Source organism: Nyctereutes procyonoides, unplaced genomic scaffold (genome assembly GCF_905146905.1).
Source record: "Nyctereutes procyonoides isolate TBG_1078 unplaced genomic scaffold, NYPRO_anot_genome, whole genome shotgun sequence".
Classification (NCBI taxonomy): Eukaryota; Metazoa; Chordata; class Mammalia; order Carnivora; family Canidae; genus Nyctereutes; species Nyctereutes procyonoides.
The window spans coordinates 487,056-505,107 of NW_026575122.1; the positions used below are offsets into that span (position 1 = coordinate 487,056).

General features: G+C 42.4%; 1 protein-coding gene across 1 annotated transcript in view; it reads left to right on the forward strand.

Moving 5' to 3' along the window:
* Positions 1–1,262: 1,262 nt before the first annotated feature.
* LOC129516957 (probable ATP-dependent RNA helicase DDX60) overlaps positions 1,263–18,052 on the forward strand; it is a 93,199-nt gene continuing 76,409 nt past the window's right edge. The window contains 8 exon segments of the mRNA XM_055336553.1: positions 1,263–1,314; positions 7,823–7,874; positions 8,007–8,076; positions 8,687–8,781; positions 8,784–8,875; positions 9,985–10,323; positions 12,002–12,118; positions 17,183–17,344. Coding sequence (XP_055192528.1) covers positions 7,871–7,874; positions 8,007–8,076; positions 8,687–8,781; positions 8,784–8,875; positions 9,985–10,323; positions 12,002–12,118; positions 17,183–17,344 — 879 coding nt within the window. The 5' untranslated portion in view covers positions 1,263–1,314; positions 7,823–7,870.

Here is an 18,052-nt window from a genome sequence, read left to right on the forward strand (position 1 = left end):
TGTTGAATGTAAGTCGCTTTACGAGCAGCCCTTCCTTCCCCCGAAGCAACCAGGCTGGATATTGGAGCAGCATCGCTCCGGGCTTAGCTGCCGGCCTAGCATCCCGACTTCCCCAGAGCAAGGGTAGTACCTAGACGTTCACCTGTGCGCACCAAACGTGCGAGGGCAGGGCTTTTCCTGGAGAACGAGGTTAGCCCAGCGGCCCCTGTAAATTCAGGAATGAGATTCGAGTCTTTGTCATTGGCGATGCACTAGCATTCAGCCGCCTGGGCAAGCTGCCCTATTGGTGTTGCATGAATGTTCCTCGGAGCATGTGAACAAGTCGAGAAACCTGTCTCCTTCCCTTCCGGAAAGTCGTTATTCTCTTGTTCAAAGTTAAGGATTTCCAGAGCAGAAACTAGAGAAAAGTGAGCCCAGCAACCTGGGGCATCTGACCCTAAATCACGAGGAGGGGGGGCTCCTTAGAGACGGATGGGCCCGGGGGCTCGGGGTGTGGTGCACGTGGGAGGGGCCCTGGGGCTGCACAGGTAGCAGGAGAGGCTGGTGGGGAAGGGGCAGGGGGCTGAGGTTGTCATCCTCTCCTGCAGCACCTTACAGTGTGGAGGACGAGGAGGGTAGGGGGCTGGGGGGGTAGGGAGGGAGGGAGGGAGAGATGGAGGGAGAGGGAGAGAGAGAGGGAGGAGGGGGAGGGGGGAGGAGGGCACGGTTGCCAGGAGCTGGGGTAGAGGATGTTGCTTGGGAGGCCGGGTGCCGGGTGGCCCGGAGGCCGCGGCGAGCTGGCGGGACGCTGACATCCTCCTACTTATCCTGCTGCTCATGCTCGCAGCAGCCTCGCGGGCCACCTGCTTTGTTTTGTCATTTTATGGATGAGACGATGAAGGCCTCGATGCAGCTGGTGAGCCCAGGAGCTGGGCGCCCGGCCCAGGCGGCCTCCGGTGGGCAGGTCTCCGACAGATGCTTCAGGGTCAGGCTACCGCCTAGAAGGTGCATCCGGCAGCCAGACCGTGGGCCGCGTGGGTGACAGCAGCATCTGGGGACAGCGGGGCCACAGGCAGGAGGAGCCCGGTCTAGTTTCTGGCCAAACTCCAAAGGCTGCGTGATCCTTGTCGCTGCCTCTTTAGGCTCAGGGTGAAGGGGACGATGACAGCCTCCTGAGCTGTCAGCAGCGCTCAGGAAATGAAACTCAGACGCCCGACCGGAGAAAGGAAACCAAAACTCCCTTCCCGGGCATAAAGGCGGGGTCCGCCTCGGCTCCTCCGCCCTCACTCCCTGCCGCCCGGCCCCACAGGGGGCCCTGCAGCTCCGGGGCAGCAGGTAAGACCCAGGCTCCGGGCCCAGGCCAGTGCCTCCCTGCGCCGTCCGGCTGCTCCCCAGGATGACAGGGACACTCAGGGGAGACTCAGGGTGCAGGTGTCCCCAGGGCCCAGGACGACAGGGGCACTCAGGGGAGACTCAGGGTGCAGGTGTCCCCAGGGCCCAGGACGACAGGGGCACTCAGGGGAGACTCAGGGTGCAGGTGTCCCCAGGGCCCAGGACGACAGGGGCACTCAGGGGAGACTCAGGGTGCAGGTGTCCCCAGGGCCCAGGACGACAGGGGGACTCACTCGAGGCTGTGGGCGCCCCTGGACGTGCTGGGCTTGCCTGCCCTGGGCTGGGGGCGCCCCCGTCACAGCGGGGGCCTGGTGTGATCCTGGAGCGAAGCCAGGTCGGGGGGGATAGGCAGGCCTGTGGCGACGTGGCTTCTTGGTGTTAGGGAAGCCCCAGGGTCAGCAGGTCAGGGTCCTGCCAGGGGCACGGTGCTGGGTACCTGGGCCTGAGGGCACCTGGATGTGACCCCCCGCCCCGGGATCCCCCCTTGAGGCACCTTCCCAGCCTCCAGCCCCGGAGCGCGACCGCAAACCTGCAGAATCCGAATCCGCATGTGACTGGTCAGGGGTGCTCCTCGTGCATTCGGGTGCTCGGGCGTTAGGTTTGCTCCTGGTGCAGCAGGGACGGGACCATGCTCGAGCTCAAGGGACATGCGTGGCTTTTCCACTGCTGTGTAACCATCGCACACTTAGGGGATCCCGGGGGCTCAGGGGTGGAGCAGCACCTGCAGCCCAGGGCATGACCCCGGGTCCCGGGATTGAGTCCGCCTCGGGCTCCCTGCGTGGGGCCTGCTGCTCCCTCGGCCTGGGCCTCTGCCTCTCTCTCTCTGGGTCTCTCATGAATAAATGAATAAAATCTTAAAAAAAAATCGCAAATTTAGCGGCACAAATCAATAAAAATGAATTAGTTTAGTAGAAGTTTCCGTAAGTGGGAAGTCGAGGCACTGTCTCCTTAGGCTGGAGCTTAAACAAGTGGCCTCATCCCAGGAGCCTCAGGTCGCACCCTGCCCGCCCTCAGGGGGACATTCGGGACTGGGGGCCTGGGGACTGGGGGGCTGGGAGACTGGGGGCCTGGGGGCCTGGGGGGCTGGGGGTCTGGGGACTGGGGGGCTGGGAGACTGGGGGCCTGGGGGCCTGGGGGGCTGGGGGTCTGGGGCCCAAGGGCCTGGGGGCCTGAGGCCTGGGGGACTGGCAGCCTGGGGACTGGGGGGCTGGGGGGCTGGGGCCTGGGGGGCTGGGGCCTGAGGGCCTGGGGGCCTGAGTCCTGAGGGGCTGGGGGGCTGGGGGCCTGGGGGACTGGGGCCTGAGGCTGGGGGTCTGGGGGTCTGGGGCCTGAGGGCCTGGGGGCCTGAGGCCTGGGGGGCTGGGGGGCTGGGGGGCTGGGGGGCTGGGAGCCTGGGGGGGCTGGGGGGCTGGGGCCTGGGAACTGGGGGGCTGGGGGGCTGGGAGCCTGGGGGGGCTGGGGCCTAGGGACTGGGGGGCTGGGGGGCTGGGGGGCTGGGGCCTGGGAACTGGGGGGCTGGGGGGCTGGGGGGCTGGGGCCTGGGAACTGGGGGGCTGGGGGGCTGGGAGCCTGGGGGGGCTGGGGCCTAGGGACTGGGGGGCTGGGGGGCTGGGGCCTGGGGGGCTGGGGGGCTGGGGCCTAGGGCCTGGGGGGCTGGGGGGTTGGGAGCCTGGGGACTGGGGGACTGGGGGTCTGGAAGCCTGGGGGGGCTGGGGCCTGGGGGGCTGGGGCGCTGGGAGCCTGGGGACTGGGGGGCTGGGGCCTGGGAACTGGGGGGCAGGGGGGCTGGGAGCCTGGGGGGGCTGGGGCCTAGGGTCTGGGGGGCTGGGGGGCTGGGGCCTGGGGGGCTGGGGGGCTGGGGCCTGAGGGCCTGGGGGCCTGAGTCTTGGGGGGCTGGGGGGCTGGGGGCCTGGCGACTGGGGGGCTGGGGGGCTGGGAGCCTGGGGACTGGGGGGCTGGGGCCTGGGGGGCTGGGGGGCTGGGAGCCTTTTTTTTAATAGTGATATATTTGATTTCATTAACACATAATCACACTCTTGAAACATCTTATTGTAACATTCGAGGTGTATTTGATTTTGCCATTCCCAAATATTATTCATTCATTGACTCACTCAGCAAGTATTCCCTGCATGCTATAAACACACAAGGGTGTGTGCTAGACTTTTCCCACATAGGCCTTCTGGCCCTAACTGGATTGTGAAGCCCTTTCAGAGCAGGGATACTGCCCCTTCCTCATATTTTATCCCAAGCGTCAGCCTGTAGCAGACATTCAACCAATGCAACAAGCATATATCACGTAAATGAAAAGTGGGAGGCACTATGCTTGCTGTGCATAACCAAATAATAAAATATTTATTTCTATGTCTTGTTCATCTTTAAACTCAAAATTTAAGAACACGAATGCCTGGAGACCAGGGGCCCAGGGGGCTGGGGGCCTTGGGCACTGGGGGCCTAGGGCTGGGGGGCTGGGGGGCTGGGGGTCTGGGGCCCGAGGGCCTGGGGGCCTGAGGCCTGGGGGGCTGGGGGCCTGGGGGGCTGGAGACCTAGTGCTGGGGGACCTGGGGGACTGGGGGTCTGGGGCCTGAGGGCCTGGGGACCTGAGACCTGGGGAGCTGGAGGGCTGGGGGCCTGGGGGACTGGGGGCCTGAGGCCTGGGGGCTGGGGGCCTGGGGGGCTGGAGACCTAGTGCTGGGGGACCTGGGGGACTGGGGGTCTGGGGCCTGAGGGCCTGGGGACCTGAGACCTGGGGAGCTGGAGGGCTGGGGGCCTGGGGGACTGGGGGCCTGAGGCCTGGGGGCTGGGGGCCTGGAGGTTGGGGCCAGGGGCACTGGGGCCTAGGTGCCGGGGGTCGGGGGGCTGGGGGTCGGGGGTGGGGGCGTCAAGAATTCCGTCCATTGCCGCTCAGCTCTTCTCCAGATGCGCTTTGGGAATTTGAGTCTTTCTGTCTAGTGGTGCCTCCACTCCCTCGGCTTTTTTCCCTAAATTGGGTGGTCCCGGCCATAATAATCTCTGATTTCTCTTTTTTTTTTTTACTTTTCTCTTCTTTCTTTTAAAGATTGTTTAACCCAGAATCCAAGTAAGGTTCTGGCACTGCTAGGATGGGATGATATAGCTTTCAATTTGTCACAATCTCTTTCATCTGCTTGTAATTTGTTAATAAATTGAGGTTATTTCCCTTCCTTTCCTTTGCCTTCCCTTCCTCCTGCTTCTTTTTTTTTTGTCGTAGAGATTCTAGTCTTCCTGGTGTCATTTAACACGTCCTCTCTCTTATAAATGTCTTGTCAATGAATTGTTGCTGCTAGAGTTTTGATTAAACAAGTTAAAATTTTTTTCTTTTCTTTGGAACATTTCAACAATGGTGCAGTTCCACATGACGGTAGATATTTACCTGTATTTTTGTTGCTATCCCCTAAAAATAACAAGATCTATTAATTCATCAGAAGTGGTAATATAAATATAAATGAAGTTTCCCCATTTATGTTATTGGATCCCCCATGATTCCGTACCTATGTGAGGAAGGCAATTGAACTTCTTGATTCCAGAAATCCTTCACTTTTGATATATTATCTTTAGATACTGTCTCTGGACTTCCTGGTATAAAAAACAAGGAACTTAATATACACTTTTCTACTATTCGTCCCTTTCTGAACCTCCCAATTTGGTTAAGTATAGTGGTTTTATATTGTCAGGGTTTATCATAGTTTACGGTATTTTAAGACTTAAATCTTGTGATTTGTTTCTAGTTGAATAAAAAAAAATGGAAAGCCAAGTAAACAAGTCACAAAATTATTTACTTTGTTATTCATTGTAGAAGAAATCTATATGTTTGGCTTGAAATGTGGTTCTTTATTATTAAGACTGCTGTTTGAAATTGATGCTTTTGTAAATTCAAAGTATCATGGATCCTCCCATTTTTCTTTAGAGCTTCCTCTAATTTTTCTGGATCATATGTCGTTTCACTGTTTCTTGGTTGTCCTATGCTTGATCTCCCCCCCCCCAATTTTCTGTTTTATCTCTTTAAAATAAAATTATCAGTTAGGATATGTGGTTGGTGAAAATCTGACTTCTTAAATGTCTGGTGATATTGTCTTTCCTCCCTCTTAATGGATTGGATGACTAGGTACAGAATTCAAAGTTCAAGGTATTTTCCCCTAGGAACTTTGAAAACATTGTTTTCTTTTATCAAAATATCCAGTGATGGTTTTCATTTTATGCAGTTCTGTGTGCCAGGTACTATTTTAATCAATTTGTATACATCAGCTCATACACTTAAATAGCCTAAAAACACAACCAAAAAAAAAAAATCCCAAAAAACACAACGAAAGGAGCATATCATCATTGTCTGTCCCAATTTTATAAATAAGTGGACTGAGATACAGAGAGAGTCAATAGTTTGCCCGAGATCACTAGGCTACAGTACGTCTCAGAACTTGGCCAATAGTGCTCATGTTTAGACACCTTACACCTTACGCCTCTCTGACTTACCATTTCTTTATAACATATCTCCATTTTTTTTGCTCTTAGAGCTCTGCAATTTGAAAGTTCTTTTTTCTTTAATTTTAAAGATTTTATTTATTTATTAATGAGACACACACAGAGGGAGGCAGAGACACAGGCAGAGGGAGAAGCAGGCTCCATGCGGGGAGCCCGACGTGGGACCCCAAGATCACACCCCGGGGCCAGAGGCAGACGCTCAACCACTGAGCCCCGCAGGGATCCCTGCAATTTGAAAGTTCTATTTCTATGTTCCTCTTTGGTCATTTCTTCTTAGTCCTTGGAAAAGCTTCTCAGTCTAAAAATGTGTACTTTTCATAGTTGTCATGTAATATGAATGAGTATCTATCATCTATTATCTATCATCTATCAATTATCTATCTAATCTATCATCTATCTAATCTATCAGTCATCTATTATCTATCTAATCTATCATCTACTATCGTCTATCTATCTATCTGTCATCTATCTAATCAATCATCTATCATCTGTCTAATCTATCATCTATTATCTATCAATTATCTATCTAAGCTATCATCTATCATCTATCATCTACTATCATCTATCTAATCTATCAATCATCTATCTATCATCTATCTATCTATCTATCTATCTATCTATCTATCTATCTATCATCTATCTATCATCGTCATCATCATCAAGTTTCTCTGCCCTATACTGTAGGGTATATTTGAGGGACGTCTCCTTGGTTTTCCTGACAGCGTGCTCAAGTGGGTTTCCTTCCTCCTCTTTGACAGTCCTTTCTCAGTTACCTTTACAGACTCTTCCTCTTCTCTCTTGGCCTTTATTAAATATTTGTGATCTGCAAAACCGGATTTTCATTCCTTTTTGCTTCTTGCATGATACTGTGTCTCTCTGTCCACGCAAGCTCATCTATATCAATGGCCTCGTGTGCAATAATATTAAAATTGCTCACATACTCAGGCCTAAATCGGACCTTGTGTTTGACCTCCAGACCCGCATATTTAATTACTCACGAGGCATATTCTACAGCAGGTCTTGAAACCAAGTCAAACTCAGACTGGCCACAAATTTGGACTCATGATCTTTCCACGAAATGTGGGTTTGTTCCAAGGTGTCCTGCCCAGGGAATGGCCTCGTTCTGCATCCTAATGCATCAGGTGCAATCCTAAGAGTCATCCTGACAACACTCACTCTCCCCGCTTCTCTGTCCGTATCAGATCCGTGACCAAATTATGTCAAACTTACCCTCTAATTATTTACTATCCATGGATGCTGCAAACTACCATCAAACTATCTTACACCAAGCTATGACGGTTACCCTCCTGCACAATGGCTTTTCTCTCTGCCCCAGTAACAGGAACTTTGTTCCCATCCTGTCTATCGTCTCTACCGAAGCAAGAGGATTCTTTCAAAACGGATAGCCGCTCATAACACTACCTGCTTAAAAGCCATCCGTGGATTTTAGGATGAGAACATGCCCTCAAAGGCTCTGCGTCCTCTTCTAGCACAGCCAGCTCTTCCCTCCCCGTCTCCACTCCAGGCTGGCTGGCTTCTATTTTGGACCTAGGACCGCCCATACCCCTTCGCGCCACAGGATTTCTGTACGTGGTATTTTGCTGTTCTCTCCGCCTGAAATGCTACTCTCCCCTGTTTAATTTGTTTAATTCGTTCCTTGTTTAATTAGTTCTTGTTTCATCTTTTAGAAATCAGCTCAAGCATTATTTTGGTAGGGAAGCTTCCTCTATTCTCTTTGACTTTGTCACATTTGTGATTTTCCATCGTGTGCATAATTATCTGATTAATATTTGTCTTTCCTGATGGATTTTAAGCTCCATGAGAACTGACAGCATGTTGCCTTTTTGGTTCATTCTTGTATTCTCCCTGCCTGATGTTTTGCTTAATATGCAGTAGTCACTCAAAACTATTCGTTGATGGAATAAATGAATTTCTGATTTTTCTTCTTTCTTTGTAGGTTTGTCATTTTCTGCAGTTCAGGTTCGGGCCCCAGGTAGCATCAAGAATGGGTAATTTCCAAGTTAAATTTTTTTTTAAGAATTATAACATAATGATTCTTTTTAGAGCTACACAGATTTAATAGAAATAAAATAACTTTATTCTTTCTTTTTCAAATAATAAGTCAATACTTCTCTTTTCAGGTTTAGAAGAGCACATGATGATTTTAGAGAAAATGTCAGAGCTGCTTATGAACGCAGTGCCAAAAGCTCAGTGAGTATTGTCATAAGAAATAAAGAGATGTACAATTTGATATCATGTATCTTATGTATCTATTTGACATTAAAGTAATGTCCATCTAAAAAAGGTAATGTTTATCTCAGTATTTTTATATAATTCTATATATATAAAAAATAATTCTATATATATATTTGCACACACACACACAACTTTTAGAGCAGTTTGATGGTGAATGGAAATAGTTTTCTCTTGCTTTATTTGCACACAGTTGTCAATGAACCTATAAGATTTATAAAGAAATAAGATTGGTTAAGCAGGAAGCATTTGATACGGGCCTATATGCAGAACAGAGGTGTTAAATTCCTGATTCCAATCCAGATTCTGACACGTGGTCTTACATAATTTGCTCTATCTCTTTGAGCCTCAATTTCTGTATCTAGAGAATGGGACTAATACCGTCTTCTTCCTATAAAGGATAGTCATGCCTGTGGATATATTTGAAAAGTCTTAGCATACATAAAACATTTACTCAGCGAATTCACCTGTTGTGATAGTGATAATGGATAATAATAACAGTGCTACTGCCTTTTTCGGGCCTTATGTAGTCGATGTTGTAATTTCGTTTTAATTGTTTTCATTTTAGATATTCCAGTCTGTTCAATGATTTTGTTGAATCTGAATTTTTTCTGATTGACGGAGATTCATTACTTACTACATGCATATGTGAGAAATCATTAAAGCAGGGCAGGAGCTCCACTTCTTTTATCTGGTTGAAGGCTATCTCATGGATCTTGTCAGTAAAGGAGGACAATTTGCCGTAGTTTTCTTCAAGGTAACACGTGACAGTAGTCCTTTTCTGTGATTTAAGAACTAAAACTAACATTTCTTACTATTCTGTAAATGTTTTCCTTATTACAAAGTTCAGTATATCTATTAGAATTCAGAAAATTTAAAGGGAAGGACAAAAAAAATGACTCATAGCCCAGTATTCAGAAATCACCACATTTAAGATTATATGGTATTCTCAATAATTAAAGTGCATAAGGACACACAGGATCATGAGGGAGGATGAGAAATCTCAACAGAAACTCGCTTGAGCTCTGGATCCTACTTTTCCAACTCTGAGAACTGCTTCTGTCTTCAGAACTCAGCAATTTATTTGAGCCCAGAAAAATGTCAAACTCATTAATCCTGCTTTGTTTATTATTTGCTTTATAGTAAAGGCCTCTGAGGGAATATATTCGGTCTTCCTTTCCCAAACATGAATATAATTGGCAAAATATAACAGTTTCAAGTACAGATCGGTCTAGCCACTACCACCCCTTTCTTGTCCTATCCCTAAAGGTAACCACTGTGTTACTCTTAAGGATTTTGGCGTGTGTCTGTTCAGTCATTTTGCGATCGACATTATTGTCAGATTTTAAAATATCTTTAAATATAAGCAATGTTTTGAATAAAGAGCCAGGATTCTAGCCTAACGTTTACAGTCTAGTTTACTGCACTCATCTTGATCCGTTCAGAAAAACCTCTGCCGCTTCAGGAGGATCACACCAAATTACGACCGTTCTCTCAAAGGGATTTGCCTTGGCTTCCCGTTCTGGATAATTTACATCCATCACTTGTTTTTGCCTACTTTTCGATCCTTTTTCTTTTTGGAGTGAGACTGGAAAGGAAAAAAAAAATAGAATAGGAAGGAAAAGTATAAACCTTGGATAAACCTTGACTCTTATGTGCCCGCTTAAAGGGGACATGTGTATGTAAATCTAAACTGTGTTTTATGGCTTGCATTTGTGAAATGAGAGCCACGCTTTAAGCGTCTATTCCCTGACTGTAAAGCAGAGCAAAACCCGTGTTGGAACATATTCCTTTAATGACTTTAATGATATATATAAACCAACTAAATAATAATTCTAAAAGATACACTTTATCCCATCGCCACAGGATGCGGAGTGTGCATATTTCAGCTTCCCTGAACTTCTTCCTTTGAGAGCTGCTTTAATCCTTCATCTTCAGCATAATACGACCATCGACGTCCGAACGTTTTCTGGATGCCTATCACGAGAGTGGGAAATTTTCTTGGAAGAGAGTTCCCCATATTACCTGATAGTTGCGGATGAAGGCCTGAACCATCTACAAACACACCTTTTCAGCTTTTTAGTTACTCAGTCTTGGGCAATGAAGGTCAACGTTGTGCTCTCCTCGGGGCAAACATCTGATGTCCTTCGACTTTATGCATACCTTATGCCAAGCACGTACAAAAAACAAAAATTTTTCAAAGAGGTAATTAATACTTCACGACAAATTTCTTCTAGAATTTCACAAAAAAATTTCCGTATTCCTTGACTTAGTTTTATTTCCACCACTTCTATGGAAAGTATCATAGGTTTGATAGAAAAGTCTAGAAAATTAATGATAAGGGGATGCACGTACATAGTCATATGTTCAGAACTTACTGTAATAACAGCCGTGATTGGTACTTCTCATGAGTCGCTGTTTAGACCTTCGCAGCAGCCCTTTAAGTTAGGTGTTGGCATCATGCGTGCTTTGCGGGTGAGGACACAGACACTTGGATAACTAATCTGCTCCTCCTCAACACTAAATGAATAATGGAGCACGGATTTGAAAAGCAGCAGCTCGACTCCAGCCCTGATGTGCTGAACCATGAGGGCACATGCTGCCTCCGACTTAATAAAGGCCAGAAATGCACTAAAGTGGAGGCAAAGACTTCATGCGTCTGTTGCTGAGACATTCTAGTGAAATGATCATTAATACGGTAGTTTTAATGAAAAAAAAAAATGGAGAAGGGTGATGAGGAAGGAAAATAAGTGAAGTGTTTATTTCATAATAGTAAATCATTAACCGAACTTTCAAAGTATTTAGAATTTAATTCTTCCTTGAGGTTATTCTTTTGCTGAATAGGCCTATTTGGCAATTACTGTGTTGAACTTCTGGGAGTTAAAAATACGTACTGATGTTATGAATAAATCCAGTTTCCGTTCAGTTTTCACTACTTATAGTGAATTCTAAATATGAAGATAATGCTGTATTTCAGCAAAATGATTTTTTGAGTTAATTAACATTTTTTATGCTGAGAATAGTGTCTTTCCCCTCATGATATTTGGAGACATCTAGACGGTTGACATGAAACCGGAGAAGATGATTTATTTTGCTTCAGTCAGGACTCCAGTCATTAAACTATACCCAACGCTAGTTGTGTACTGAGAGTAGGACGCCCTGGGATTGATCTTTATATTGGGAAGAGGTACTATGATCACATGATCCCATTTTATTCTGTTAGAGCAATTTCTGAAGCTGAGCTTGAAGAGTGCCTTACAAACATCCTTCCCAATCTCTGCTTAAGAAGGTGTTTTTAAGCGTTAGATTTTATTTCTAGTATGATAATATGTTCCCTACTTTACTGAACACTCATTTTAACGAGGCTATTTCGTTTATCTCTTTGAGGACTCTATGAAATGCAAATAAAAATGCAGTATATGTTGGTAATGGTTGTTGCTGGATGATGGGTACCTGGGGGGAGATTATGCTATTCCTTATTTATGTGTGTGTTTGAAATTTTTCGTAATAAAATACAGTGTATTAAATGGACACACTCTTTCTTTTTGAGATGTTGGAAATATTCTGAAATTAAATTATGGTAATGGCTGCACAACTCTGTGACCTTACCAAAAGCCATTGAATTTTCCCCTTAAAGCGAGTGAATTTTGTCATGTTAATTATACTTTTCATAAAGTTGTTAAAAAAATAAAATGTACTAAATTCCCAGAAAAAAAACAATTCAGTAAAAACAAAATAGTGCTGCCTGGCAGGGTTTAAAAGCCTTGTTGGTGATCTGTAATTACATTAGTGAAATTTTTTTTGAACTCGAAAATATATTTTAACAATATATCTTCAATATAGATATTTTATTTATGACAATTTATGTGACTTCCTTTTACAGAATGAAAAGGAGATTGAGAATGCTTATAAAGCCCTGATTAAACATTTGGAAAAATGTCGAATTTTAGCACTGGAATCTCTTTTTGGAAATTTAAAATGGAAAAATATGATGGAAGAGGTGCTGAATATTTTTTTAAACTCTCTGTTCGAACTATTTTGTTGATTATAAAAAAGTTACAAAAATATTACTGAGTTCCTATAGACTTCTCACCCAGAGTCCCTTAATACTAGCATGTGATGTATCCATGGTACATTTTTCAAAACCAAGAAATGAACATCAGTATAATACTGTTAACTAAGCTTCAGACATTATTTGAGTTTCACTTACTTTTTCCACGAATGTCCTTTTTCCATTCCAGGATTCTGTCCAGGACACCACATCTACATAGTCATTTCTCTCTAGTAGCCTCTAGTCTGTAGTAGTTTCTCAGTGTTTCCTCGTCTTTTGTGACCTTAATGTTTTTAAAAAGTTTTTTTTTTTAAATATTCCTCAATTTAGGTGTATCTAATGTTTTCTTATGACTGGAATGGGGTAATGCATTTTTGGCAAGAATGCCGGTGAATGTGTGAATATATCAAAGGGTTCATGGTATGGATAGATCTTAACACTGGTTAAGCTGGTGCGTGCCAGCCTTCTCCACTGTAAAGTTACTATATTTCCTAACTATGCAAATCCTGTTTCTTCTCAGAATTTGCCAGTTAATTTTAGAGCCCATCAACGGATCTTGTCTGCAACAGTTATCTCTAGACCTGTTTGCCTAATGGTTATTTTGTATTTCACTTTTTCCTTTTCCTTTTATCACTTGGAATCCTATTGTAAGGGAGAGCGCCTGTGTCTCTGCCCTTTACTTGCTTATTTATTTATACCAGGATGGACTAATGGATATTTTATATTATAGATTGAAGTCCAATATTGCAACTGTTTTGGGGCTCAAGTTGTTCTAGGTTTGAACATTAGAAACTCCTTCAGGTTTGCACCTGTGTCTTTTGCAAGCCCCACCCCCTCCCCATCTTTTGCCTTTTCTAAAACCACTTTATTGAGGTATGATGACATCCACTGTGGTGATGGTTACGTACGTGTATATTTCTCTTCCGATTCATCAGGCCCTATCCTTTTGAGCACCACAGAATGTTCCATTCTCATCTCATGTTTTCTCTGCCTCAGCCTTGAAATTAACCACTTCTCCAAGGAGTTCTGGTTGCTTTTGTTGGAAAATGGCATTTAGGAGCCAAGACCTGAGAGCTGTGTTTGTTCATTTCCACCAGGGTGTCATTGCTATGAGGACTTTTCAGCAGACACAGTTAGGGGACATCTGTGTGTATGCCAAGCCACGCATATACACCCGTCTACCTTTTATCTATTATCTATCTATCTATCTATCTATCTATCTATCATCTATCATCACCATATATCACCTATCATCTATCTATCATCTATCATCTATCACCTATCTATAATCTATCTATCTATCTATCTATCTATCTATCTATCATCTATCATCTATCTATCATCACCATACATCACCTATCATCTATCACCTATCTATCATCTATCTATATATCTATCTATCTATCTATCTATCTATCTATCTATCTATCTATCATCTATCATCTATCTGTCATCTATCATCTATCTATCATCACCATACATCACCTATCATCTATCATCTATCACCTATCTATCACCTATCACCTATCTATCATCTATCTATCTATCTATCTATCTATCTATCTATCTATCTATCATCTATCATCTATCTATCATCTATATATCTCTATCTAATCATCTATCTTAAATATCATGCATCCATACTGATAACTTCTACTCCAGTCCAACTTCACATCCTTCATTTTACCCCACCCCTTTCTTTATTTGTAATTTCTTTCTCCAATTATGAGAAATTCATCTCTCCTTACATACAATGTATTTACCTATTTTTTCAATTCTAGTATATACATAAAGTAGTATTAGACTTGCAAAATGTATCTTGTGAGAAACATATTTACTAAGTGGATTACAGGATTTATGTGCAGTTCTTTTTATCTTTAGGCATGGAATATGTTACAATATATCTTTCCAAGTTATTTAGGTTAGTTCTTGCACACCCCATTCAGGTTAGTTATGTTATTCATTACTAATAAAGTTAGGTTCATTGGTTAGTATTTGTATTTCTTTCTTTTTTTTTAATTTTTATTTATTTATGACAGTCACAGAGAGAGAGAGAGAGGCAGAGACACAGGCAGAGGGAGAAGCAGGCTCCATGCACCGGGAGCCCGACGTGGGATTCGATCCCGGGTCTCCAGGATCGCGCCCTGGGCCAAAGGCAGGCGCCAAACCACTGCGCCACCCAGGGATCCCATTCTTTACCCATTCTTATGCCTGAAATCACCTTTTCCTGTCTAGATGCATTAGGTAACAAACCTGGTATAGTGGTGGATTGTAGCGGAGTTAGGGTGCACCTTTGCCTTGTTCTAATCTTAGTGGAAATGTTTCTAGTATTACATATATGTACATATATACATATCTATCTATCTATTTATCTATCTATATTTTCTGATGTTAAGACTGTATCCCTCAACTTATATTTTCTGAGTATTTTTATCATGAATATATATTGAAAGTTTGGATACAATTATGATTTTTAAATCTTAGTTTTATTAATATGACATTTTGATATAAACGTATTTTTAAATATTGAAGCAACTCTGTATTCCTGGAATAAATCCCATTTGATCATGATATTATTTTCCTAATATGATGTTGGGTTTTGTTTGCTAATATTTTGTTTAGAATTTTTGCATCACTATGCAAAATACTGCATAGTGATACTTAGTGAAATGAGTGTTACTTTTCTGTAATTTTCTTTCTGAGCACTGTATGTATTTGGTTAGATATCACGGTGTCATGTAGGCTTCATAAAAAATTAGAACATTTCTTTTTTTTTTCAATATACCAAAATAATTTATGGATTATTGGAATTATCTGGGTCTTGAAGATTAAAATAGGATTTCCCTATAAAGTCAAATGGGACTGGTGCTTTTTTGTGGGATAGTTTCTTAATTTTCTCTGTTTGTCCTATGGAAATTAATTTATTTAAGCTTACTAACTCCAGTGGGGTCAATTCTTACAATTAATTCTTATGAGGAAATTATCCATTCATTTACATTTCAAATAGTTTATTTGCATAGAAGTTTGCAAAGTAGGCTATATACTTTTTAAAGATTTCTTGTTTCAATAGTTATTTTACCTTTACCTTTTTATTCTGTAGAATTTTTATTTCTCCCATTTATTAATAATCAAATTAGCTAGTGGCTTTTCTATTTTTTAAAGTTTTTCAAAAATCCCTGGAATTTTGGTTTATTAATTAGATCTATTTACCAATTTTCTTAATTTTTGCTTACTTTTACTTTTATATTCCACTTCCTTTTGTTTTCCTTTAGTTCAGTTTGTTGTTCCTTTTTAGATTTTCTTTTTGGAGCTGAGAATTTAATCCATTTTTTTATTCTTTCATTTTTAGTGTTAAATATGTTTAATGCAATGAATTTTCCTTTGGTCACTGCTTTAAATTTATCCCGTAAATTATGATGTGTAATGTTTTTATAATCATTTTTATAAATTCTTTAATTTCAATTTGTATTTCCCTTTCACCTAGCAGTAGCTTTTTTTTTTAATATTTTTTTTATTTATGATAGTCACAGAGAGAGAGAGAGGCAGAGACACAGGCAGAGGGAGAAGCAGGCTCCATGCACCGGGAGCCCGACGTGGGATTCGATCCCGGGTCTCCAGGATCGCGCCCTGGGCCAAAGGCAGGCGCCAAACCGCTGCACCACCCAGAGATCCCACCTAGCAGTAGCTTAATTGCAAATGTTTTTAAGCTTCAGAATGAAGGGTTTCCGTGCCTTTTAAAAAAGAAACTAAATACTACCTTTTATTGTATTTTGGTCAGAGTGTTGTTTATGGTTTTTATACATTATAGAAGCTACTGATGCTTCCTTTGTGACTTAACACATGACCAATTTTTAGGGATGTGCGCTGGGGGCACTTTCCTAAGAGGAATAGAGACTCTCTATCACCAGAGTTTAATTCATAGAATCTACACTATTGATTGTACCGTTTAAGTCATCTATCTTTTTGGTTATTTTTTGTCCACTTGGTTTCTCATGTACTGGGAGTAGTCTATTATTAGTGTGTTTTTGAATATAGTTCCTTTAATCACCTGTAGTTTTTGCTTTGTAAAGCTGGTTGTGACATTATATGTTGCATAATTATCCATGTGAGATCAATCATTCGTAAAGGTTATGTCTCCATGATGGATTGTGGCTTTTAGAATAAGAATGCTTTTCTTTTTCATATTTAATGTCTTTGAGCTTGAATTCTTCTGAGCTGCTGTAAAAATTGCTAGCCTCTCTTCTCTCCTTTCCCCTCCCATTTTCCTGGTATACTTTTATCCACCTTTTATTTTTAGTCCTTCTGAGTCACTTTAAGTTGTGTTTCTTGCATACCATATGTATTTGAGTTATTAAAAATTCTTCACTATTTTGTTTTTACTGGATGCAAAATACTTCCCTAATGCAAAACACTTAAATTATTTGAGAATTGGCTTCTACAAATAATTCTGCATGAACATCTTGGTACACATTGTGTGTTATTTACCTAGCCTGGATAGCTAGAACTTGATAGCCAGTCACAAAGCATCAATATACTTAATACATAATCATATTTGTTGCTAAATAGCTCTGCAGGAATTATGTACCTATCTCTACTTTCATTAGCAAAGCACAAGAGAAATGACATATCACATGACTTCCAGAGCTATTATCATTAAATATTCTTTGTTAATTTATAAGTAAAAATATGCTATTTATTGTTCATTTGTTACTAAAGAGGTTGAACATTTTTCTATTTTGTTAATATTCATTATTTCTTTTGTGAATTATTTGCTCACATCTTATTAAAGGTTGAATGTTGTATTATTGATTTATAGGAACTCTTTACATAGCTAAATTTTAATATTACCAAAATATTTATTTTCCCACCTTAAAATTTTGTTCACCCTTTTTAACATAAATATTTATAGTATGTAGCCATATCCATCTTTGTAGGATTTCTTCTAGCAAGATTACTTGTCAATAAAAATATTTTTTAAAATATCATGACACTTATAGTTTTCTTTTGTGACAGGCATGTGAAACTATTTCTCTGCTTAAGCAATTCTGGCCAGAAGGATCTGACATTCGACGTGTTCTTTGTGTTACTTCATGCTCATTGTCTTTGAGAATGTATCATCACTTTTTAGAAAACAGAATGAAGACTAGCTCTGATCAGAAAACTAACATCCAAGAGGTGCGATTGTTACAACTTTACTGTGAAACACCATTGCTTTCTATTTTTGTTATTTTATTGATTTTCATATACCTTGTCTTCCTTTTTTTTATTTCCCCAATTTATTTATATAAATTTCTCCCAAAAGAGGAAAAAACTGGAACTTGTTTATGAGTAATATCTATGATGCCGTTATATGATTTAGTGTTTTACTATAAAGACATTTCCCCTTAGTACCCATTTAGTCATACTTACCCAATCATCCAGAAGAAGGGAAATAAGAAAGGAAATTAGCTTTTTTGTGAGAGCTTACATTATAATGTTCTGGGGTCTTTATATGCCTTGTGCCTTTATATCCTCTCAACAGCATTTTAAGGAAGGTATTTATTCCCATTTCACATATGGGAACACCAGAGGTTTAGACAGTCCTTAATTAAATAGCGATGTGGATTGAGGATTGAAACCATGTCTGTCTTATTCAACTTCCATAATGCCAAGTGTCTTTAGAAAGAACATGCTGTAGAGTCTTAGTGGCATCCTAGGTAGAGAAATGCTAAGCTTTTAACCTTTATGGTTGATAGAGTAAGAATCTGTTATCCAGTATGGGTTTGCTCTCCAGCTAATCATCCCTATATATATGTGTACAAATACACACACACACACACACACAATGAGTACACATACTATTTTGTATACAATCTGACTGCTGGGGGATTTTTTTTTTTTTTT